This window comes from Cydia splendana, chromosome 5 (genome assembly GCF_910591565.1).
Source record: "Cydia splendana chromosome 5, ilCydSple1.2, whole genome shotgun sequence".
Lineage (NCBI taxonomy): Eukaryota > Metazoa > Arthropoda > Insecta > Lepidoptera > Tortricidae > Cydia > Cydia splendana.
The window spans coordinates 16,362,472-16,389,357 of record NC_085964.1 but is presented as its reverse complement, the minus strand read 5'-3'; the positions used below and the strand labels follow the sequence as shown (position 1 = coordinate 16,389,357).

Genomic DNA, 26,886 nt, shown 5'->3' with positions numbered 1-26,886 from the left:
TGCGGGAGAGAAATTTCTTCCATTAGAAAACATAACGAAATTACCACCTGAATTGACGGGTAAGTTTCAAACTTATGGACAAATGTCACTATAGTCAGGTCGTCACGATTTGGTTGATGTCTTGTAATAATTTGATTTGTGTATTAGGTGTATCGCATGCATCGGTATCACGGATTGCTAGCGAAGGGCGTAAGGGCGGAATTAAACGACCAAACCTAAAAAAAAGACAAAAAAAAGAAAATAGATTTGGATGATTTTGATTTATGTGTCATACGTCGTAAAATTCACGAATTTTATAGCGTAAAAACCGAAGAAATATCCAAACATCAAACTTCGCACTTATTAAAGTTGTCGGAATAAAACAAAAATCATCTGCCAATTTCCATTGTCCCCACTATACAAATTGTTGCTATATAAAATTCAAAACGAGCGCCCTCTTGACAATACTCCCAAAGTTCTGGTTTACCTATACCAACCAGTGAAGATATACAGGTTGGCTAAAAAATAAGTGCATTCCCGTTGCCATTCCCGTTCCCGTGTTTTGGGATTATACTGAGCAAGTCCCATAGTAAAAGTTGCTCAGTATAATCCCAAAACCTCCCTGGCAACGGGAATGCAGTTATTTTTTAGACAGCCTGTATATGTAATTGTACCTATTTATTGATGTATACATACAAATAAAATCCGAAAGTAGAGTAAACTAACTATAGAATAGCCAAATCTAATACGATCCTGCAAAATACCAAATATAGTTATATGTTTTACAAGGGGGCCAAGTTGTTGTTTCACCGCTCGTGCTAATATTGATATCCGAGCAAGCGAAAGATTCCAAAATTAAAATATGGAATCTTGAGCGTTGCGAGGGTTTCAAGGCACGAGCGGTTAAACAAACTTTGCTTCCGAGTGAAACACAAATTTTTTCATGCACCAACACACCACCACACCAATTTAACGCAAGGAAAATACTAACTATAAAATACCAAAAAAATCATACTAAATATAATCCAAATGAACGAAATAAAAAATTTATCATTCAAAATCATCATTTAAAAGTCAAGTCTACCAGCTAACATAAGGAAACAACTAATAATTTGGATCTAATTACTTAGCCCCACATGGTGGCAAAATGCAACTTTCTCATTAGTTTTTGAACTATCAAGAGTTGGTGTGGTGAAAAGAATATTTCTATTTTACACAATTTATACCGCTCATAGCTTTGTAGTTCTACTACTATTAGTAGTAAAAAAAAATTCTTGGTTTTATTGACGCAAATCCATGGCCCTCTTGAACTCCTGATTTGACAGTCGCAAGTATAACTGTTGTACAATCACTTTTTTACCATTATGCATCCCAGCAACTTTTTAGTGATTAGCTAAATACTTAATTAACAACTTCGTGTTTGAATGAGCCCAACCCACTTTTGCATAACTGAGTGACAGTTATTCGCACGGCCCTTACTTAGAGGATAATGCGTTTCTATTGTTTGGGCCAGGTCATTAGCTGTATGATATATTAGTATCACAAGAAATAAAATTATGGACCGTACACCGTACGACTTAAAATTAGTTAAAATATACAAATATATTTTAACATACAGCCCATACAGGCAAAGTTTTTACGATATCTTTCCATTAAAAATAAAACACGCCGAGCGCTTCCCGAATATACAGATAGACTTTCAGCATATAATTTACAGTCACTATCGTCCCGACGCGACGTCGTTGATCTGGTTACACTTCATAAAATTGTGCATGGTGGTCTCGACAGTAACCTCATGGATTATGTCTCCATTAGAGCCTACAAATAAGAGAACACGTAATCGAGAATTGTTTGCCTTGCCTATGGTTCCTAATAACAATGTATCCAATAATGCGCCCATCTTTAGAATGTGTCGTTTATATATAATAACTTGGATATTTTGAGCATTTCTTTACCTAAGTTCAAAAATGTATTGTTGTCCCAAAATTGTAAGTAAGTAAATACTTATTATCTTATCGTGCTAACTATTTATTGTACTATATTCTTTTATTATCTTTAATAACAGAAGATTTTTTAGTCAATGTATTTAGCTTAATAATTATTCCATGATAATGTTGTGTACAGTTATAATCGTAATGTAAGTACTTAATGTATAAATAAGTTGCTTATGTAAGAAATATGCTAAAAAGTTGTTTGCCTGCATTACCTATATGTTATTGTACCTATTAAAATAAAATAAAATGCGTGGTAGCCAGACGTTAAACTTTATTTTAGGTAGGTACGCATGTTCTTAGTTACTTCCATTAATTAATAGCGCATCTTAAGATTTATTGCCCAACAACTCGCCTTTCTTCTAGCCCTTCTAGCCGTTATTTAAAATCGATTAAGGTCTATCCTAGACTAAGGTCGCTGACCTAATTTCCGGCTTAGTGTTATTAATTTCCAAGGTCGTTTAGATTCACCGTGATACATTGACCTTGCCGCCGCGCCATGGGAATGAGAGACAAGTTCATTATAAAGACTGACAATCTCTAAATAATGTCGCGTTTTACACGATCGTGTCGCAAACTCCGGTTATTGTAAAGCTATCTTGTGAGTTCACAAAAACTGTAATTACGATTAGCTAGCTGATAAAACAGATATTCATATTAAATTCGGTGCAACTTAAAACTACCTCCAGTGGGCCGTTTTACAAACGTCTGTAACTGAAATTCAAGTGATTGTGTCTCTTTCTAACAAATACGGTAGTAAGGTAAGAATAAGTGAGTAAGGTAAGGTATCCCATATATTTTCATAAATACATCCATCGGAATGATCCTAGCGATCCCTGACTGTTGAATCTCACTTTCGCTGTTTATACTGTGGTAAACTAGTTCAGTTCCCGAACTAACAAGTTGTCAAAATTTTAAGTGATGACGTTCACAACATAAGCGGAGGTAGGTAAAGAAAGTAATAAATACCTATACAATAACCTGGTTATTGCCCAACCACCTACAACCATTAAAAGAACGCAACTACAGAGCCTACCAGTTCTTATTATTTGCTTGTCTGTGGTGGGAATGAACTGAGCACATTTAATTCGCGAGATATAGGAGGGTACAATCGCAGAGGCGAAGTCCTCGCCTGAGGTTGGCCCGGTTGTGAGCTGACATTATAATACTAATTTACTTTACACTGAACGTAAAATGAATTGATTTTAACATTGGTTTAGTTTTATAAAAGGTCACGGTCACTTTCCTTCGTGTTATTGTAAGAAGTGTTCTACAGAATACCTGTTGAGCCCAACAGCTGTAACGGACTACAACACAAATATCTCTTCTATATTCGTGTATAATATTCTTATAAAAAATCATCTGTAAGTACATACATGCCGAGTAAGTATTCCCTCACGCTAAAATATAAAAAAAGTCGACAAACATATGTTGTAATTACCATATTTCTTCATGGGCGAAACTCATCTAAAAGTCATTCACGTCCACGGTTTGGTTTACTATAAGTTCGAACAGAAGGATAATTAAAAAAAATCGCAAACGATTTGTTACACGAAATGTATTTTTAATTAAATAAATCAACAATCACCGAATTCATTAGCGTAAAAAATACGTAACATCTCAGTTACTAGGTTAAACTTAAAAATAATATTTTTATGTGCGTTATGTTCGAAGATATGTAGGTCTTAGACATATCTTGTTAATTATAATGATTTATTAGAAGCTTTCTTGGCATCTGATCGCTCGGTCCGATTCACCGGGTTCACCTTGCAGGTGATTTTGTATGACTCCACCATCTTCACGGAGTCCCGCACAAGGATCGTCGATCTGATGGTGAACGCATGAGAGAAACACACCGTCGCATCGCAGAGCGCGGTCTGGAAACTCAGGTACAAGCGATAATGAGTCTTACTGGTCCTATGTTTAAGCTTCATTTCCACTCTGCCGGGTAGTTTAGTTCCTTTATGCGGACAGTCTACGAATTCGAAGTCGTCTAAAGTGACGTCTTTGTTGTTATCATCCCGCACGCACACGTGCCAGTTCTGGGGCGCTCCCGGCGTGAAGTTCACATTCTTCGTGTCCGCGTCTAAACTTACGTTGAAATAAATAATAAGATTACCGCACTTTCTGTTCACAAACAGATCGTTTTTGTACAGTATTAAATTCTCAGGCTCCGTGAACTTGGGTTCTGGAAGTCGGACTTTGAACTCTTGGCACACGTTTTTGGCTAGATTCAAAAGTTTAATGCTGTGATTGTTGGTGTCTGCTATGTAGAGATATTTCCCGTCGGCGCTGGCCGACAGCCCTGAGGGCTCATTGAACTTGACGGGGTCCGTGGTCTCGATCATGGTGGGGCTCAGGGTTGTCACCTTTTGCAGGCCGATGTCGACTTTCTTTATCTTATGGTTGTAGGAGTCGGCTATGTAGAGGGTTTTATTCGACTCGCAGTAAGCAACTCCAAGCGGATGTTGAAGTTTCGCCTCTTGGCCGATGTCGTCTACGTCTCCAAACGCGAACAGGTTCTAGAACAAAGCAACTGATTTAGCATGGTTTCACCTTACTTACAATAACATGACTGTGTGGTTGTTGACCTACCAGAGGGTTTCTGTCACCGCCGCAGAGCGTGGAGACCTGTCCCGTGGAAAGAGCTAGCCTCCTTATGGACGAACTCTCCGAATCCGCAATAAATATCTCAGGACTTGAACCTAAAACAATAAATATAAATACATATTGAACAAAGAATTAACTGTAGGTACATGCACAGAACATACATATTAAAATAATATAAGCAGCATATAAACGTTAATTGCAATAAAATGTAGGTAATTAGTATCATTTAATACCCGTGGCGTATGCAAGCAATAAAAATAATTATGCAAATGAAACTAACCCGTAAATAAACGACAGTTTATCGTAAGTGCACATTTGAAGCATAATATTTCTGATCACTCTTTTGTTAAATTAGTATTTTCTAGTTCCGCTACATTCTTAGAAAATGGCGCAGAATAAAGGTAAATGAAGACTAGTAAACGAAATATTGCCACTGCTGGATAAACATTTTCAAACAGAATTATATCTCTTGAATTTAACTACCTAGTAATAAAGACTTTATTTATTTTTATAGGGTTACGTTTATGTATATCATATCTATTCTCAATTTTGGACCTACATACTTTCAAAAGTACTTCGGCTGAAGGTTTGTAATTTTGATTTGTTTTGAAAATTACTTGATTTGTTTCAAGAGGTATTATACCTCTTGAAACAAAAAGCTGGAAAGCATGGTTATTGTCAGTTAGGTACGTTAATGTATTTTTTTTTTTGTTAAACATGAATAGGTAAACAATATAGATTTTAGTAGGTGCAGGATGATAGAGTTAATAACAATTCAACGCAAAGTAGTTGTCTTTAGTATTTACACAAACAGAGGACACGTTGGAAAATGCCATGGAGTGGAATGTACAGAATAGCAGAGCTTACCAGTCCGCAGCGCCAGGCCGGAGGGCTGCGCGAAGGCGGCTGTGTTGGGGTAGGCGCTGTTGCGCGCCGCCTCCGCGCCTGATCCCGCGATACACACGCAGCATCCTATACAGCGAAAATACATTTTATTTTCACTGCAATAAAGCTCAATTTCAAACTGCAATAATAATACACACATAAACCCTATACATATTATTTCGGAACAACGTTAACTAAACGGCCAGTGACGTACTTTACTTTTGGCAGCGAGTCTCTTTATTAATTTTTCTCAAAAATGGACGGCAAAGTCGACTTTGCCGTTTAAAAAATTGGTCGCGAAGCGCGTAGTTTATGGTCAGTCAAAAATTAGGAAGTTAAAAACATTGCAGTCTCGATTTTGGGACTGCAATGTTGCATACAAATTCCATTATTTGTCGTGTTCCAAGCTTTTTAAAAGTTGAAATGGCCATATCAAATGAAGGCATAGGCCCATTAAACAGCCAAACAAATGATTAGTACTTATTATTATAATGTTGGTACCGCGACTATTTAGCTGTCTCAAATAGGTTGGCGTATTTTCGGCAGAAAACACACTTCTATTTTTAAATTAAAAAAATAAAAAGGCGGCGAGGCAAACTTTTACAATTGTTTCTACTTCTTTCTGTGAAAATATATACGTAAGAACGTCGTTCTTCTGTAAAATATTTCTATTATATTTAATATTTCTTGCACCATTTTTGAGAAAAGCACTATATATGACTCAGCTGGAAGGCTACTTGCTGGCTTCGGATTCAATTAAACGGACTCCCAAGGTCGTCCGTTTAAACGAATCCTCAGCCTGCAAGTAGCTACTTCCGAGCCTCGACAATAATGTACTATAAATAGGTACTGCCCGTGTTGCTTACTGCGAACGCGCGTTGTACCTCTGCAAAAAATTCGCAGTGTTTAAAAGCTGAAGACTCAATGTGGAGTTATATTAATAAGTAATACTCAGTTCAAGAAACTTAACACTGTAAAAAAATCTAGTCAAAATACTCTATCTCTTCAATACCTTCAGTGAAAGTCTTGTATTTCCACCAGATGGTGGTGTCCAAGAACAGTGCCCAGATCTGGTGCGAGCCTGCGCAAGCCACGAGCAGCACTCGACGTTTCTCGTCCTTTTTTTCTAAAACAAATGTTCGACGTTTTAATAGGTGAATAAGACACAGTATAAAATGAATATATTCAGTTTAAATAGCAACATTTTGCAGAACTGCAAAATATCTTAGAGACATTATCGAAAGTTGGTTAATCTGTTCAGAAAATAGTGGTTGACTCTTGAAACAAAAATTGCGTTACCTTTGTCGTCTTCTTTATCGTCTTTGGGCGGCGCGGGCTGCCCGGGCGGCGGGGGCGGCGGGGGCAGCAGCGGCCGCACCGACATGTCCATGTCGGGCGTGCGGTACAGCGCCACGTCCCACGGCGAAGAGAGTGCTTGGAACCCGAGGCACTTGCCACCTGCACATTATCACTACTTTAGGTATTATGAGCCATGGAATGTCATAATAGTATATTGGAGCCAGGTTAGATTTTTGAAATAATTTGGCCCTTTACTCTCAGAAACCTTTCATTGTGGTAACGCTCTATCTGTTCGCCAGGTGCAGTGCGTGGTTGCCGTGTACTAGCACTAGCACTAACAACACTGACCCTGGTCGCCGTGCTCGGCCTGCTGGCCGCTGCCCGCGAGCACCTCCACGGTGCCCTCGTCGAGGTGCAGCGCGCGCAGTGCGTGGTTGCCGGTGTCGCAGACCGCCAACACGCTGCCGAGCAACCAGCAGACGCCCTGCGGCGAATTTAGCGCCGCCTCGTGGAACTCTAAGAACAAAAGATTTAAAGCATGTTTTTATATGTCAACTTTGAGTAGCGTTTTTGCTTGCCCCAATTTTACCCTTAGATTTATCAGTTTCTTGGGTTCTGTAGCATTATTAGATGTCAGTAATGGGACCATTGCGAAAATGGTCATAAGATATAATAATGTTTAATGAACACTTTATATAATCATGTAAGAAATTACAAGATGTAGGAAAATTCACATTTATTTACAGCAGAGATTTCGCAATAACAACCAGCTTTGACTTACTGCCATCCTTGAAACCAGGATCAGGACCTCCAATGATCCTCAGGATAACGCCCGAGCAGTCCGTTATCAATATACGATGGTTTCCCGTGTCCGCGATCGCCAGGAAAGGTTCTTCTGAACGACCCTTGTAAAATGGGTTCAAGGCAACCTACAAAATGTTTAAAATAATGTATTATCAAAATAAAATAAATATTCAGACGTGTTGCCTCCCTGTTATACTTACCTACGAATTTACAAGTGCGACAGAGAGGGAACACGTCGAACGTAGTTCGCGGTAGGCCGTCTGATTTATAATAAGAAACAACACATACATAAATTTCTAGTTAAAAAGTATTAATTGCTTCATAGACAATCATAAGCTCTTTCCTATTGTATCTACAAATACGGCGACAAGGTGGAAAAACCTCGTAAAAGGGAAATAAGTCGGTGTTAGATGCAAGCCTGAACATACTCCCCTTTTTTAGGATTTAGTCATCAAAAAATTCATTGTTCACCATTCTGTCCTTATTCATGTAGCTTTGCTCAGAGGTATTAGAAACAATTTGACATATGTACACATATTAACTTGTAAAAGTCCAGTGTTTCCCACCTATTGTGATTACAAATCTAAATACAAACCTTACTAGGGAACCGCAGCACATCATCAGCTTTGGGCTTCACATGCTTGGAAACGCCTATGGGCAGGGGAGTCGTGGCGATCTTGCCACTGAAATGCCGCAGCGCGGCGCCAATGAACCACACGAGCTCGTCGCGGTGCCCCTCGCCCGTCAGGACAAACATTGGCTTGTTGCCAGGACCTGCAGAAGTTTATAAAAGCATATGAGAACTGCAGATGGTTTTTAACCATTGATGAAACTATTTTTAAGGGAATTTGTTTTACACAGTGGAATATAATGTAAAATTATATATTTTTTCCACAATTTCTAAAATTTCATTTCACATTTGTACTTAAGTACATCAAAAAATACTCCTTTCGTTATATCACTTTGATATTTAATTCAAGTATATATTTAAGTACTTGTGTAATATAAACAACTTTTTGGTTTCACTTTATTCAAAATCATTAATAACACAAACTTTTTGGAGTTCCACTAAATTTAACCTTTTGGAACCCTTAGTTACTCAATAAGAGTAGATTCTAGAATATGTACCAAAATTTGTATGCTGGGTCTTATGAGGTTAGTAACATTGCACATATTAATGTTAAAAATACCTAGAATTAAGAGAGTAGGCCAGCAGCGAATTCCAAGGGCCTCCCACACAGCGCTGTCAGCATCGTTTACCACCGGATGGCGAATGTCATACCGCTGCACTGCTGACAGGACATTGGCGGAATCCTTTTCATTACTAAACTTTGCACAGTGGACACCAATCTGTCAAAGAAAATTAATCAATATCAAATATGTATTTTGGGTTTATATTACTGTATATGCTTATTCTAATAAAAGGTAAATATATTGTTTCAAATTGGTTCTTTCCTACTGCTTGAATTTTTGTCATAAAAAAAATAACACTATACTATAGTTCGTTTTTTTTGGCATTAGAAAGAACTTGAAAGAAGGTAAGCGATCTTGACATGTCTTTTAATTGAAAAACGCTTTTTAAAAATCAGTATTACTTATGAAAGCAGAAGAATATAAATGATTAAATATATATGATTGATATTATTGATATGTTAAATGACGTGTAACGCTTGTTATCAATAAACGATTGATTGATTGATTGATTGATTGATTGTATTAGATTCATAATTGTTACATATTTGCCGTAACTTATTTTTAAAATGTGTTTTTCAATTAAAAGACACAGCAAGATTGTTCACCTTATTTCTAATGCTAAAAAAACTAACTATAATCCAATCACATTATCACTTACACTAGGAAATATACTATTTACCTACACTGCTTGCGCAGGTAAACAGTACAGTTCACAAGTAAAATACTGTAATGTTGTTTTTTTATGAATTTAAAGTTTTTCAAGCAATTAAACCTAAGACTAAAAGATATGCCAATACTGTTCATTGCACGTAATGCATTTGTTTAATAAATTTCTTACCACAACCAGCCCATTTTCAACTTTGTGTAGCTTCTCAATATGTGCCAGGTCTGGCAAGACGTGGTAGCAATTTATGCAGCAGTATGTCCAAAAGTCCAAGACCACAATCTTCTCAGAGCAGTGTTGGGTTAGCGATAACGGCTCCGATACATTTACCCACTCCAAGTCTAGAAATAGAATACATGTCATCACAAAAACTGTGAACTCTAGTTCATTAGCATCTAAAACTATCCTAGTCTAGTTTCAATTACTTAATTAATTCTTAAGAATACTTACTTTTCTTGAAGTCTTCTACAGGCGGTACAACAGCCCAAACTTTTTTTATATGGCTAATAATGAGTGCGTCTCGGTCTGCTTCGGATCCCGCCGCTGCCATGGCCTCGGTTAGGTCCATGCAGGCCTGTGCTACATAGTCTAAGGGGCTCGACTCCATTGTTAAATAAAGTTACAAAAGCAGACCACAAATAGTCTCATTCCAAGCCGCTACTTGCTTGAGATTTTCAATTCAACTTCGGCTGGAAGTACTGGAAAAACAAACTACACACTATTATTTTATTTGACACACATATGTCACTGTCATTGTCACTCAAATGCTTTTTAAGATCATTAGAAATGCTTCAATTATTGTACTTCCGGTTGTTAAATAAGTGTTTATACAAATGCTTCAAATAGCAAAAAAAAAGTATTCTATCATCAGTCAATTGTCTATGACATGATATTGTTCCAGACACAGCTAAAAACTCTTTCGAATTTTTGAAAGTAACGTATGGATGGGCTTTTTTAGTAAAACCCTTAACAGTACGCACCCAATGGTGTCGTCCGTCCCGTGAGTTGTCATTTGTCTTCAACTGTCAGTGTTTGTTTTCGGCATTTATTTTTCTTGTGTACTCATCGCACTTAACTGTCTTCTAATAATTTATTTCGCAACTGAAAACTTTCTAATATTATGATACATAATGGACGCTGTATTTGATATATGTTATTTAGCAACAGATGGTAACAACATTGAGCCTGATGATATTCCTAAGACAAAGGATTACGTTTGGGTCTTGGGTAAAAAATATAGTGCTATTCAAGGTTCGTATTTAATTCCGCCTTTGTTTTTGTCGTCTATTATGATATACCGTACTAGGATATTTTTAATCTCGTATTTTCTTATTTGATTTATAGACTTGGATCGTATCAGACGGGACATAACATCCATAATATGGTGTACATATCGAAAAGGGTTTGTACCTATAGGAGACGAAGGACTGACATCAGATAAAGGTTGGGGTTGCATGTTGCGCTGCGGACAGATGGTCCTTGGAGTAGCCCTCGTCAGAATACACTTAGCTTCAGATTGGGTGTGGACCCCAGAAACAAGGTATGGTAGTGCTTACAAATGCAAATGTAAACTTGCAATGTGTTGATTGTATTTTATATTATGGGTATTTCTTACCAGGGATCCTACTTATCTGAAAATAGTTCAAAGATTTGAAGAAAGAAAACAAGCTCCATACTCAATCCACCAAGTGGCACTGATGGGGGCATCCGAGGGCAAAGAAGTCGGACAGTGGTTTGGCCCAAACACAGTAGCACAAGTTCTGAAGTAAGTATAGTGTAGACACTTGATAATCTATTTGATTAGTTAAACACTAAACACTAGTTAAATCTTAGTCCAAGAGAGAGGAAACAACATTCTTAATTACTCTGTAGTTTCTTTTTTTATGTATTTTTGAGTACCTATTAATTAAATCAATTGGATTCAGAATAAATCTCTAGAAGTAAAAGGTTCAATATTTTTTTATATTATTTCAGGAAATTGGTGGTGTATGACAAATGGAGCTCACTTGTGATACATGTGGCTTTAGATAATACTGTTGTTACTGAAGACATATGTAAGTATACTGCATAAATATCACATAATTATGCTAATTACTATGAATTAATGACACAAGTGAAAATGAACAGTAACAATCCTGTTACAATCTTATCAGTTCTGACCTTATTGTAAACTAGACCATGTGTTTGGCAAATGTTATCATCATAAATGTTACAATTAATGCATTGCTAACATTTATTCTAAAATTGCAAGTAAGTGTAAGTTTATATGAATATAATTCACATAAACATAATATTTAAATAAGTTTGTTTCTAATAAAAATCATATATTTCATTACAAATCAGTATCTGACTGTATAAAACAGCACACTTCTGTTAAATTTTGTATTTTTTCTAACAATCATAAGTTTATAATTATGGATAGAGAAACAATATTTTCAAAGACTTATTAACATTGTATATGTTAATTGTACAAGTTATTTTTCTTACTTTTTATTAGTGTTCAAATTATTGTTGTAAATTGCTCATTTTCTATCTATTTAACTAGAATTTGTAATAAAATTCTACATGCATCATCATCCCAATAATACATTTTCTTATTTTTCAAATAGTATTTAAGTATTGATATTGAGTTACTTTTGCAGTACAACAATGTGTAGTCAAGAATGACAGAGGGGACTGCTCAAGCTCTCCGGACAGTGTAGTTACCGACTGGATGCCTTTGTTATTGATTGTGCCTTTAAGACTTGGCCTCAGTGAAATAAACCCAGTTTATATTGAAGGACTGAAGGTAGGTTCTGTGCAAATGAAAAATGGGTTAAACACATGGTAGTTTTTTTGCAATTAAAAGCATAACTGTAGTCTGTAATCTCCCAACTATGATCCAAATTGCTCCAAATATGGTCCTTGATTAAAATGTCTCCAGAAAATATTATAAAGAACAATGCTACCATACTAAATAAAGCATGAAACTTGACGGCCATTGTTGTAGTATTGGACAATAATTAGGTAAGTTAGGTGGTTTTACCACAGCTATTTTTGTAGTTTTATGATAATATTGAAGGTGCCAACCATTGGTGGAATGTTGATAATATGGTAGATTACCATGCATCTTATTTTAAAAACATTGAAACCTTTTATACAAGAAACTTGCACTTCCATTTTAGAAGATGACCAAGGTGACTCTATTCTTAAATGAATCTGATTCAAAGTTCCTTGAAAACTGTTTGTACAAATTTTTGAGCACTCTTGTACTTGTACATATGTAGGTACCTATGTATAAATTATGCTTTGTAATCTGACCATCATCCCATCTTGTGAGTGATTCCTTTTTCATGTTCAGTTTAATAAATGTAAGCTTTTATTTCCAGATATGCTTCCAATCACCACAGTCTATTGGTGTGATAGGTGGCAAACCCAACCAAGCTCTGTACCTGATAGGATGTGTGGCAGATGAAGTGATATACTTAGACCCACACACTACCCAGCGCTCAGGACTAGTTGAAGTAAGTACGATGTTTTGATTTGTAATTTTATTTGACTTTACTGTGTGTCAAGATAATATTTTTTGTTAGGAAATCGTATAAGGTTTCCTTGTTGTTAGGTAAAGGCTTTAGTTTAAATGAAGTAGTTGTGGAAAAATAGTTCTGTATAACCTTCCATCTCACTGTTTATCATTTCTAATCATCGACCACCCAGTGCCACTACAAGAACCCTTTACATAGATAAGATAAGATAAAAGATAAAAAATAGTTTATTCAAGTAGGCATATTACAATGCGCTTATGAACGTCAAATAAAACTATACCTGCTCCAACCCTACACCTCTGCCTCGAGAAGATTTAAATCCCCCCTCAATTGGAGGAGGGATTTAAATCTTCTCTAAACTCGGCGGGACACATCTTTTCAAAACATTATTACATCTTATAATTAACATGCATTACAAGTAAATAAGAAAAATACATAACCTCCTAAGACCCAGCCATGCAAATGAATGCTAGTGAAATTTGAACCTATAGTCAATGAATTATAGTTCGAATTGAAAATGATTTATATTTCAAAGAACTGATAAGTCTATTAGGACTCTATCTCTCTCTCTCTCTCTCTCTCTCTCTCTCTCTAGGACTAGGAGGGTCTATTAGGACTAAGTCTTAGGAGGATAAAAGAATGTTGTGAAACTGAGCAGAATTTATCAAACCTTGAGTTTTAACACTCCATTGATCCCCATTGTTACATTAGATGGTTACTGGTTACATTAGATGTGTAACAACATTTTAATTGTCTTTTTCAGACCAAAATTACTGATGACCAAAAAGAGATGGACTGCTCTTACCACTGCAAATATGCATCGCGTATCCCAATGCTTGCAATGGATCCTTCAGTGGCCGTGGTAAATATTTCGTTTACATTATGAGTTAGCCTACCTATAAAAAAACGACATAAACAGAAAAAACTTGATGCCAGATGGCATTGATACCTCTAAACCGCCACTACCATTTTATACAACGAGGGGTCGTTCCTTAACCTAATCTTAGTGACCTTGTTGGAAGGTCTTTAGGGGTTTTTTCTACGCATTGTAACAAAAAATATGAGATTTTAAACTTCCCTTCCATGTTTTACAACACCATCTAGTAAAGTATTTATTGAACGAGTTAATCTTTTAACAAATATTTCACTGATATTTGTTTATTTTTCTTTTTACAATTTAGACTACTTATTATATGTAAGTAATTAGTATTCTCACATACTTGAGTTAAAAATATGTATACATATTTTCAGTGTTTCCTGTGTAGAACAAGAAGTGACTTTGATGAATTGTGTGCCACAATACAGCAAAAGCTGATGAAGGAGACTCAACCCCTTTTCGAATTATGTGAGAAGAGACCGTCACACTGGGGCCCCAGCACTGCTGATATAGATTTACAAAACACAAGCCTATTTACTGGTAAATACATATTCCATATTAATTTTATATACTGGTATGCCACGCAGGTTAAAAATGTAACCACTTTTGATACCTGAACTAGATGACTCCTTACGGAGCCATACCTAGCGTATGACAATCTAGTTCCGGGAAGCGCCATTTGGTTTAGCTGCCAACGATCCACAATATATTTTTCGACTGTGTTTGTTTACTTTATTCTCTACTATACATCACATAAATCACATTCTTATAGGATATAAGGTATTAAGCGGTGGTCGTCCGACCCCAAAGACCTTGTTTTTTGCTTAAATGTATTTTTCTTTCCAGAATTTGAAGATGTGGACCGTCAATTTGATGATTCAGATGAAGAATTTGAAATTCTATGAGAGGAGTCTGATATACATGTAGAAGAATATAATACTTGGAGTTTTACAAGAATAAAATCACAAGGACTTGATATTACTATGGTAGAGTAATAATAGGCTAGTTATATTGTCGCCATCTAGCGTAAGCTTTTTAAGTTTTTATAAACTTAGCTTAGTTCCCAGAAAGCCGCATAATTTATTTGTAATAAATGAATTCATAATTATGAAGTTTGGATTCGCGTATTGCAGTGCCTTGAATTTTTTTTCTGTAAAATTGTAAAATATTGCAAACTTGTCATATGTACTGCCATTCCTTGAAACATTTATTTTACAGAACGCATTTCAATTAGAAGCACTACCATCAGTTTTAACATTGACATATTCACTCACGTTTAAGTAACTTACTTTCTATGCATCTCGCTCGTACTCGCATATTAGTGCAAGCGAGATGTATAGAAAGTAATTTACGTAGACGCGAGTTAATCTGTCAATGTCAAAACTGGTGGTAGCCGTATAGGTAGGGTAAACTTTACAGTCCACCCCGCCTCCCTCACTCTTAATGACCCCTTAATTATTTTAAGTGGGCGTTCAGACGAGACAATCAAAATTGGCGTCAATCTCGTCAAGCATCCACACGCACACAATTTAATCACCAATTTGAGATTTATGTGGATATTCGAGCGCTCTAAATTTTAATGCCATATACCCCTCCTCCCATACTAGCTTCGAAAATTGGTATTTTTGCGTCCGTCCTTCCTTCCGACCTTCATTTGATCAGTTATAATCTTATATACAATCGAATCAAGTGGAATCGATAAACCCTCCACACTACCTGATTAAGTTGACAAATTATTCAGATTGTGCGACATATTGACCTGTCTGAACACCGCTTAAGGCTAAAGTTGTTACTTTCCTACAAACATAGGGGCCAATGCCTTCTCCATTGGATAGGCATTTGTATTGAGTACTGATGATAAAGTGAAATTAATTCAGTTATAGTTTTCTAGTCATGTGTTGAGATACTGGTACTGTAGATGGCAAGCTTTTGTGGATGTTATATATACTTATGGAATATGTTTTAGGGCACCAAGCAACTGAAGTTCAGTTCGAAGCGGTTGTTAAATTTAATAAAGTTGCAGCTTTAAATACAAAGAATTATGTAAGTAGTTGGCGAAACAATAAAATATGCACTTACTCATTTTATATGGAGATGTTTTTTGCGTTTAACATAATTGTGTCACATTTAAGTTAACGCTTGTCAATGATATTAATAAATAGGTACCTATTTTTATACAATGAGTAGAATTTTTTATTTGTCCAAGATGTATGAATAATTGAATATTACCTACTTGTAATGTGTTATCAAAATATTTTTATAATATCGTGTATTTTGTTGGAAGGTTAACCAACAACATTTATTTATTTATTGTATGTATTGCTTCTCATAATTTGAATTGAATAAATGTTTTAATTACATATATCCTTAATTTTCTTTACAATTTCGCTAAAAGTAAATGTGTGCGCGGCAGTGGCGCCTGTAGACACATTAGTTTTATCAGATAGTTGCAATATAAAATCACTCCTGCTCCATGTCTCTGTTTGACTCGATTGAAAATACCTAGAGAGAGAGAGAGAGATCTTTATTTTGCATACCAGGTATTTTACTATTTTATACATAAACATATGTATGTTTATGTATAACCAGCCTGAAAAGGGTGTAGCAAAACAGGAAGTTTATAATATCACAAGTTCACTTAATAAGTATGTCTAAGCACTGATCATTGCGAACGAATTTAAACCTATTGTATTAAACAATAGTTATTTGTTTTACAAGGGGGCAAAGTTGTTGTTTAACCGCTCGTGCTAATATTGATACCCGAGCAAGCGAAAGATTCCAAAATTGAATCACGAGCGTAGCGAGTGGTTCGAAAAATGGAATCTTGAGCGTTGCGAGGGTTTCAAAGCACGAGGGTTAAACAAAATTTGCCCCCGAGTGTAACACAAAATTTTTCACCACACCAACCCGAACCAAATATTAAACGTAAAATATCAAACAAAATCAAACCAAATCAAATCCAAATGAATGTTATTAAACATTTATCATCCAAAATTTTCATTTAAAAGTCAATTCTACCAGCTCAAATAACATAACAACTCAAAATTTGCATTTGATTACTTTGCCTCACATGTGAATAAAATGCAACTTTGCTATCAGTTTTTGAAGCGCAAAGTAAGCCTTTCCGAGCTGGTGTGGTGAAAAGGATTTTAATTCGTGCGCACTAATCAGTGCTTAGACAGACGAAAGGTTAATAAGCTCTAATTTATAAAATAATTAAAAACTATAATCTATGTATACCAGTCTTGCATTTCACCCACATGTCGATCCTTGTTGAAATAGGTAGAATAATGTCTTTGTTTGAATGTCTATCTACAATTTGCGCATTTAAATCTATTGTTAGAATATTGAGACATCCAACTCATTGAACGAGTTTAGTTAGAGAAATGTTGACATCTACATTAAAGTAAAACGCACATTTTATTAATACATATTTATTTACGTACAATTATTACACTTTGGTAGATGGGCAAATCACAACACTAATTCAAACTTACTCACCAAATTATATACATTAAAAAATGTTTAGAATGAACAGGTAACGGTGGCAAGAATATATAACACTCCTGCGAGTCAACAGGGGGCCAACCGCGAAAAGCGAAGTTCGCAAATTCGAGGGCATCTTTTAAGGCGTAATAGAGTGACAGAGAAAGAAGCCCGCAACTTCGGTTTTCGCGGTTATAGCTCAGGGCCGAATTAGGTCAGAAAAGCAATGAGTAAGCGGAGACGAATTAATCTCATGTCGACATCGTACATTCCCGTTGGTGCTAATTTTGTAGCTAGCAGCAGTTCATTTTAGCAAGACTAGGCTTAAGTGCCAATGCGATACTTCGCTTTTTAGCCCCGCAGAACTATATCCTCCCTTAACCTACCTACAGTCAGCCAAAGAGAGCAGTATGCACCCCTAGGTAAAAATATACGGGAACCTACTTTTTTCTGCAGCTGACTGTACCGCAATCCATTTACGTTAATTATGGACATTCAAGAATACTGTTTGGCACTTTTATCACTTTTCCATAAGATGTCACTGTAAATTTTCTCATGCCACATTTTCAATGAGTTAATTTGCGAACGTGAATTTTGGCCCCTATTTAACATGATCTCAAAAAGGACTTAATCTTGATATTTTAGGTTGACAAAATATTGTACTTGTTAGTTATGTGGGCTACATTAAATTGTTATATTTAGTAAGAAACAACGTACAAAAATATTTTATAGTAATATCTACACACTGTATTTTATACAATGTTATTGCACAAAGTATTGAAAAAGCTGCATTAAAGTCGAAGAACAATAGGTATAGCGCCGTTTACATGCTGGTTTCACTAGATGGAGCTGTCACAGCAATCAACATTACTAAATATATAATACATATTAATATATATACATATTAATTAATGTTAGTAAACCTTACTGTGGCGATATGACAATGCAATGTTATGAAATTGCTACAAAGTTAAGACAGTAGATAGCATCTTATTATAAAGTTCTCTGAGATGTAGCTAAACATATTTTAACTGTTACTGAAACTAACATAAGTAAGAAATGATGACTAGCACCAGAAGCAAAAACTCGGTAACAGCTTCCAAGTTTATCAAACTAAAACATGAGTCACTTCAAATGCAACATTTTTTTAAATATTACAGTCTGAACACAATTTAATATTATGCAAGGATAAAAAATATATTTGTTTGCACAGCAAATTAAGATCACTAATACTTGGTACTATTTAAATACTAATAAGCAATTATACGATTTGATACTAAAAACATCCCAAAAATCTTACAAATCATAACTATTCTATACTATAACAGGACAAATAGATAATAGGGTATTATACTGTATTTAAAATAAATTATTTTACACCATGCATGAAATAAAGCACCAGATAATTATTAGAAAAATACAGGTAGGAGTTATTTTAAACACAAGTTCTATTTAATAAATCGGATAGAAATATAAAAATTAGGTGAGTTGACCGTGACGTCACGTAATGTTTCATATAAATTCCATATTAGCAAATCGTTTTGAGATACATAAAAAAGTAACTGATTTGACTAGTAGGAAAATACCCTATTACTCAAACAAGATTTATCTTTTTTTACTTATTTTTAACAAACATTTCTGTGACCATCACAACCATGCATAAATTCAAAAATTTCCTTTTTACACGACAATATATGTTCAACATTCAAAAATATTATACATTCTTTGTTAAAGCAATTTAACTACTGGACAAAGTATGGACATATGAATATGTTATCATAATCACATACTGAAGTTGTTTCAACTAGAAATGTTAGGTATATACAAATAGAATACATAATTACATATTATGACTTATCAAATAGACATCAAGGACTATATATCAGCAAATCTTTACAGTACATTGAAATGCATGCTATGTCATTATATTTATTTACTTCTCACGCCAGTTCCCATTTATTATATTTGAAGTAAAGACAATCTGGCAAGTTGCTTGTATTAGGCCACATTTCTATTTTATAGGAAAATGTGTAGGGAACCAAAATAGATATAATTAGGAACTTGTTACAACAAAAAAGTAAGGTCCAACAAAATTGTGTACCAAACATCTGTATATTTGTACCAATGGCTTGCCATATCATATGCAGTTCCAAGCCACTGAACCACACAGTGCCAGCCTGTGTGGGGGTTGCATCCTTGTCTTTCATTAATACAGATATAATGCAGTTTTCTATTGAGATACAGTTACTGTGTGGCAGAAGACGCAACTTTGTTGTCCAGGAAATTGATTACTAGCACTGTTATGTTGTCAACAGAACCCCTGTAGTAAGCCTGGAGAGTCAGACTTTTTGCTCCATAGTCAGGTTCATCCAATCGTTCCTTAATAAATTTAACTGCTTCTTCATTGGAAAAGGTATCCCATAAACCATCAGAGGCCAGAACAAGGAACATAGGCTTGTGATCATTGAGGTTGAACGTGAGAATGTCTGGGTCCGCAATAACAAACTTTTTGTCCTTCAGTGGGTAGTCTCCCATCGCCCGAGAAGTTGCCAGGATGCCCGCGACACGCCAAACACCATTAAATGCTATGTAGCCTCCAGCTGCTTCTATTCTTTTCTGTTCCCTTACCTGTTAAGAAAATAAATATTGCATTACACATGTTATTCCATGTATTTAGATAAGGGGAATGAGATAGTTTGAACAAGGAGTTAAAGGTAGTTGTAAAAAAAATTACCTGTTGAGGTTTATGGTCAAAAGATACAGGAATGGCATTTCCTCTTGAGTCGCACATGACACCCCTGGAGTCTCCCACATTGGCAACTATCAGGTGGTTGCCCTCCATGATAGCGAGCAGTGCAGTGGTTCCGGCAACATTCATGGACCTCTTTGCTGCCTCCACCAACAGTCTATCTGCGGCCAAAACCTCATCTGTCAGCAACTTGCCAAAGTTAATTTTCCCTTTATCTAAATAACTGCTCAATGGTACAGGAACATTTTTAATTGGTTTTGTTGGTCTCACTTCCCTTGTTATTATTGGTCTGGCCTTTGAGAGCTGTGCCAGCAATTCTGGGTCCGTTACTTCCTTTTTAGATGTGTCATCAGCAGTGCTCACTGATTTCTTAAAGCTAATTTTTCGTTCAACACTTGTATTGCTTTCTGGTTCTTGTGGTTTATCCTCTGCATTATCTTTAGTAGGAGTGCTAATGATTTTCCCCTCCTTGAAAGCATCTATTTCTACTATTTTGTTGTAAAGATTTTGTATTAGATGGTCTTTGGCGTAGTTTGCAGCAAATTCTCCACCATGCCCATCAAATATGGCAAACAGGGAGATACCTGTATTGTTGATGTTCTCATTAATGATGAATCTGTCTTCCATATGCATCCTCCTTCCTTTGATTGCATAAGCTGCACTGAGAGAACCTTTAAGTTCCCAGCTTTGTTTATCAGCCTCAGACCCTTCCATAAACTTCATACGCTGAACAGAACTGATAGGGCTCATGGCCTGTGAGAGTCGACTTAGTAACGTGCGACTCCACTGTTCAATTGTTTGCAGATACATAATAAACAATATTATACCCAGAGTGATCACTGCTACCTCAGACCGCAAAAAATAAAGACGCACCATCTTCCATAAATAGCTCACCGGAGTATCATGCGGAGCACTGCTCGTGAGGCGCGTCACGATTTTCATAAAAGAAAGATACGTTTGATGCAAAACTCTATCCTCTAACTCGTCTTCCATGTCCTTGGCGCGAGTGTGAGGTGTGTGGAAACAAAAGTCTTATGACTATTTCACAATTTTTTTTATTTTTAACTGTATTTTCCTTGCGTTGGCACCCACATCACGCATATCTACATGTTTTGGACTGTCTGAAAGCACTGAAACGAATCTGAATTAGGTAGAAAATACTTTGCTTTGACAGTAATAAAAACGTCAATTACGTCAATTAGGCTTGTATCGGTCATGAACTAAGAACTGTTAAGAATGAAATCCCATCAAGGACCGAAAGGAACTAAATCTTTTTGTACGCTCTTAATCGGTCTTTAGGTCCTTTAGTTCAGTGGGATTGGTGAGCGCTTGACATGAGTGAAACAGAAAATAGACTGAACGAAATGGTTCACAATGACGCTGGCACGAGTGCGAACGAGAAAAAAGAGTGACAAACAGTCCTAAACCTGAAAAGTATGAAGAAAAATCAAATATTTTTTTCTGTATTTTTTATATTATTTTATTATGTCTAGCTTTTTGATGTTTAATCGTCATATAGTATCGTACAACTTGAATCGTAATTCAGTTGCCAAAGATTTAGGAAAAAACTACTGTAAAATCGATTCATATAGTGCGTCAAGCAAATCTTGTCAGTAGCAATGTAAAGCAAACTAAAGTAGGGCAACACTCAAAGAGCAGTATTGCGCTAAGAAAAGCAGCAATGTACGTCGAACCAAAACGAATATGATTTTTTTTCCACTGAGCGCGCCCTACGTACGTCAATTCAAATTGTCACTTGCGACTTATTGAAAATTTTAGAAATTGTTATTTAATATGGACGGACAATTTAAAAGCCATGTTAGTCAAAATGATTAACAATTTTGAAGATATCAAATTACAATTAGAGGCGGACTATGCCATTAAACCATTCTGAGAGAAGTCAAAATCAACAATCTGCCAGGAGAGGGCTCTTAGATTCTTTTGGCACATAATGCGGTCGCCACACCACAGCCTCGAACGTGACATCATACTGGGGCAAGTTCAAGGCAAGCGCGCTAGAGGAAGAGCCCGTGCAAGATGGTCGGATTCCATAAAACAAGCATGTGGTTCCATGCAGAGGGCAGCCCACATAGCCCTTGTTCGCGATAAATGGAGGGACATAGTTATTGGTCACGATCCTCAGTCATGAGGGAACGACATAGAAGAAGAGATGCCCTTAAACTAGAATGTATGAATAAAATCATTGCTTCCGCAGGTAGATGTCCTACTGGATTTTAATATTTTATTAGATTTCTCAGTTGGAATTTAATTTTAATCATAGCAAAATGGAAATTGTGGAATATTTGATACTTACAATATAATATGCCACTTGTTAATGTAAATTAGTGTACTTTTCTGGATCAATATCACATACCTACCTGTGTAATATTTTGATTGGTATATATTGTACAATATACATAATAAAAATAAAAAAAACAAATGATATTTGGGTGCTTATTTAATTTGAATGTAAGAGAAGATAAGGGTCACTTTAACTTACCTACACTTTAATTCAGGGCATTCATTGAAAAAATATGAAGTTACCAAGGTTACCTGGTCACTTCAACCAAGCATCATAATACTCTGTAGTCATCTATTGCATCTTAAGCATAAAACAGATTTGTTACAAAATGTGTAATTTAAGTTTCCAAACATAAGGAGTTAACTCCTTTATCTTCCATAAATAACTTTAATTAACTTACAATAAACATTTCTTGGGTAAACTAAATATTTTTAGTTTAGTTTAACAGTAATTTGTCTAATTTAACCCTTGGTACCTATTCTATTTCATGGTGCTAAGAAATTCTATTCTTCTATTCAATTTATAATTTGTAGGGTTCTGTGGCAGGCATAAAATAGATTCTTTATGTAGTTTGGCCCAGGACTGACTGTCTAAAGACAGAGGGAATCATACTCTTTGTCTTATGCTAAAGCTATGAGTATATTTTTTTTGGATCTGTCTAACTGGCTAGTTGTATTTGCCAGGCTAAAGTTTAGGAAATATGTTTGAGAAATATAACACAATTATAATATTGTTATGTTGTATTTAGTATGTATAATTATAGTTCAGGGATACTCTTTACATGCTAGTTTGGTAACATTTTGCTCATGCTGCTGTTTTGTGTATGAGCTAAAAATGTTACACATATCGGCTAAATTATATTTGGTATGCTGATAATTAAACAAGGCAAAATTTTAGGAAATTTTATTAACTTGCGCATTAGGCTATACAAGACTTGTCATTTTGGAAATATGAAAATACTTTTCTAAAATTATACCTACACTGCGTCTGGTGCTCCATATGAATGCCGACTACATTATTTTCTTTTATTGAACAAACAGGTATGTAAAGCGTCAAAACATCTTTTAAAAAGATACATAGGTACAGTCAGCAGCAAAAGTTGCTAAGCGGGCCAGGTATTCAAAATTACCTTGACACACTCTTATTCTCTTAATAATAAAGTCGCGTCAAGATCATTTTGAACACCTGGCCCGCTTAGTAACTTTTGCTGCTGACTGTACCTGTTTCAGCAAGTATAAACTAGGATTTCCCATAGGAATATATGTGCAGTAGCTGAGCAATAGCCTAAATAACATATTTTCTTGATGACTAACATAAGGACAACTTATACAAGAATAATCTATTCCATCAATATTTAAGCTCTCTATATTTTTGTTACATTTTTAAATAATAAATTTATTTTTCGTCTTGGTTGCGCTGTACACGTATATAAACCGGCGTAGGTAAGTATTGTCTGACTGAACTTCTGAAGAGAAACTACCTACTACGAACGCCTCATATTGAGCGAGATTTAATCCTGCAACAAACATATGTAAGGATTAGGTAATGTTGCGAAAGAACGGCGATATAATCAAAGTACTTAATTAATACTGTTTTAAAAGTTTACCTTTGTAAATTATGTAGTCGAATCAGTCGCTGAAAATATTAAGATATGTGGGCCTATGGACGGTTTCCAGGACACAATGTGTGGTCTTATTGGATAGATTTAGGCATACGTTTTAATTTTATTTATGCCTTTTAACCCTAAAACAAAAAAAACTGCACATAATCTTAAAAGTTCCCAAGTTCTTCCCATGTTCTTCCAGTACTTGTCATAACCTAAAATTTTAGTAATGTTTACTATCAACGAGTATGATTATACATTGCAGGCTTAGCTTTGCTTAAGGTAATGCACAATCTTATTAAATATCAGAAAATATCACATGTCACAGCAGAAATATCTCTTGGAGATCTCTTGAAATAAAAACGATTCAGAATGTCAACAAACAAGTTGGCCACAGATAAAACACAGATGACACGCGATTTTGGAATTATTCGAACACAGTGTTGCTAGCCCGCGATTTTTCAAATTTGCCGCCTTTTTCTACTGACAAGATTTGCTTGACGCAGTATACATTCCCAGCTCTCAAAGACCGAACTGAACTAAAGGAACTAAAAGACCGAACTAGTTCGTTTGACCGATTGACCGAGAGCGAAGCGCTCTCTGTAGTGACCGAGCAGGGCTATAACCGCGAAAATCGAAGTTCGTCAAATGCGGGCATTTTTCTCTGTCACTCTAATTACGTCTTAATGAGAGTAAAAGAGAAAGATCCCCGCAATTGACGAATTTCGGTTTTGGCGGTAGCCCCTCAGGCACAAGCCTAACCAGGGGTGCGAAACTCCTGACTTCGGTCAAACTCGGCTCCGCTCGGCTCAGCATTGCTCCGAGCAATTATTAGGGTTGGCACCACTTGACTTCCTTTTGCGTGCACGACCACAGATAAGATAATCACTTGATTTTTGACAACCCTAAATAGCCGAAAGGGATAGTGCCATCTATTAGAAAGGGACAGCATTATTCGACCCTGAACCGCTGTCAAACTTCGTTTTTGTAGGAAGTTTCCTTTCTGTACGGTAGTACTATTAATTATTCTGTGGCCTAACGTCAATCATTTTTAGGTGCGTTCAGTACGGTTACCATCAGTTTGTCACTGACATAAACGCCGTCGAGAACGTAATTTACTTTCTATACATCTCGCTCGCACTCGCATATTAGCGCAAACGGGATGTATAGAAAGTAAATTACGTTCTCGACGGCGTTTATGTCAGTGACAAACTGATGGTAACCGTACAGATACTTGAGTAGGGGGGTATCGCAATTTCAAATTGAACGCATGAAAATATTCCGTTGCGTTACTTTCATTTGACATATTGTGGAAAGAGATGCAAATAGCGCAAACCGATAACAAACCACGAAGTGAATGTGTATATAAATATAGCCGGTCAAACAAGTATGTCAGTATACAGTTATAGTCTGTCAAGCTATTTCCGTCAGTAGAAAAAAGCGGCAAATTTAAAAAAAATTGGCGATAAGGGTAAGGTTTACTCGGGTAATTCCGAATGTCGAAAACTGTCGGATAATTCCGAAAGAGACTTTTATTATGATGGAATTAAGGGTGATTTTCATCTGAATTTCGGAATTATCCGACATTCGGTAATACCCGAATACACCTTAATCGTACCATAGAAAATTTTAATTTCGCACCATTTTTACTGACTCAGTTGTCTGACAGACTATAATATAGACGGTCAAGCAAATCTTGTCAGTAAAAAAAAGGCGCGAAGTTCATATTTTCTATGGGACGATATCCCTTCGCGCCTACATTTTTCAAATTTGCCGCCTTTTTCTACTGACAAGATCTGCTTGACCAAGTATAGTACTTTTTTTACTGTTAGGCCTCATACTAACGAGCACTTTTTCAGCGCGCTTTAAAAAAGTGCTCGAATTAAATAAAAAATATTAAAGAATTAAAAGTGCGTTAAATTCGATTTAACGACCAACGCTTAAAGTCAAAAATCCAACAACGCTTGATAAAAACTCATATTATCGCAGTGCGCGCGGGGCCATACAACTCCGCATGCTGCAATTCACTTTGCGACAATCGGGTCGCGAGCAGTCGCGGAAAAATGTGACAAATCACAATTTTAAAATCGCTGCGATTTTTTTGTCGCATATGCGCGCACTGCCATATAAACACATATGTTACATTTCTGCGACTAAATTATCGCGCGACAAAAAATCGTGGTGCGCGCTTGGCCTTAAGCCCCCTCCAGACTATACGCGTGAATCGCGGGCGAAGCCGCGAACGTGAGTGTGGAGTCGATTTCGCTGTCTGCGACAGCCCCCTCGGCTTTACAGCCTGGCAAAAAAGAGTAGAAATTAAAAAGTGGCAATACTGTAGTGTCGTCCCGTTCTCTTATATAAATTGATTTGAAAGGGACGACACTACAGTGTTGCCACTTTTTAATTTCTACTCTTTTTTTGCCAGGCACTTGTTTAGTTCCAAGTTAATAGACTTTAATAGTTATTTGTTCTACAAAGATGCAATGTTGTTAATATTGATACCCGAGTAAGTGAAAGATTCCAAAATTAAACCAAAGTAGAATCTTGAGCGTTGCGAGTGTTAAGCAAACTTTGCTACCAAGTGAAACACAATATATTGTCAAGGGTGGTATTCCATCTGTCCAACATCTTGGTCCAATGTCATTGCGTCTCACTCTAATCTGAGACAAAATACACATTGCACAATGATATTGGTAAGGGTGGTAATGGTAACATACAGAATTTTTGGATTATCTATTTCTATATTATGATGATGGCAAACAGCATTCAACTACTACAACTACACTACGATTTATTGTCGTGCGATAATTTTGTCGCAGAAATGCAACGTAATGTGTTTATATGTCGGTGCGCGCACATGCGACAAGAAAATATGTATGACAGCGCGATTTTAAAATCGCGTCGCAAAAATTTCAATCG

General features: G+C 36.1%; 3 protein-coding genes across 3 annotated transcripts; 1 reads left to right on the top strand and 2 right to left on the bottom strand.

Moving 5' to 3' along the window:
- Positions 1–3,513: 3,513 nt before the first annotated feature.
- LOC134790828 (NHL repeat-containing protein 2) lies at positions 3,514–10,116 on the bottom strand. The gene is made up of 11 exons (XM_063761790.1): positions 9,877–10,116; positions 9,601–9,767; positions 8,759–8,918; positions 8,164–8,342; positions 7,546–7,693; positions 7,113–7,280; positions 6,765–6,923; positions 6,478–6,591; positions 5,448–5,552; positions 4,566–4,675; positions 3,514–4,492 (listed from the first exon to the last, which is right to left on the bottom strand). The coding sequence occupies exons 1-11, from the start codon at positions 10,031–10,033 to the stop codon at positions 3,674–3,676; spliced, it is 2,286 nt and encodes a 761-aa protein (XP_063617860.1). The 5' UTR covers positions 10,034–10,116; the 3' UTR covers positions 3,514–3,673.
- A 329-nt stretch (positions 10,117–10,445) lies between these two features.
- On the top strand, positions 10,446–16,010 carry LOC134790826 (cysteine protease ATG4B). The gene is made up of 9 exons (XM_063761786.1): positions 10,446–10,677; positions 10,771–10,966; positions 11,045–11,191; positions 11,401–11,480; positions 12,069–12,214; positions 12,795–12,929; positions 13,714–13,812; positions 14,202–14,367; positions 14,674–16,010. The coding sequence occupies exons 1-9, from the start codon at positions 10,557–10,559 to the stop codon at positions 14,730–14,732; spliced, it is 1,149 nt and encodes a 382-aa protein (XP_063617856.1). The 5' UTR covers positions 10,446–10,556; the 3' UTR covers positions 14,733–16,010.
- A 3,212-nt stretch (positions 16,011–19,222) lies between these two features.
- Positions 19,223–21,234, bottom strand: LOC134790825 (protein phosphatase 1L). The gene is made up of 2 exons (XM_063761785.1): positions 20,048–21,234; positions 19,223–19,941 (listed from the first exon to the last, which is right to left on the bottom strand). Exons 1-2 carry the CDS (start codon positions 21,053–21,055, stop codon positions 19,558–19,560), a joined length of 1,392 nt encoding a protein of 463 aa, XP_063617855.1. The 5' UTR covers positions 21,056–21,234; the 3' UTR covers positions 19,223–19,557.
- Between the last annotated feature and the right edge of the window lie 5,652 nt (positions 21,235–26,886).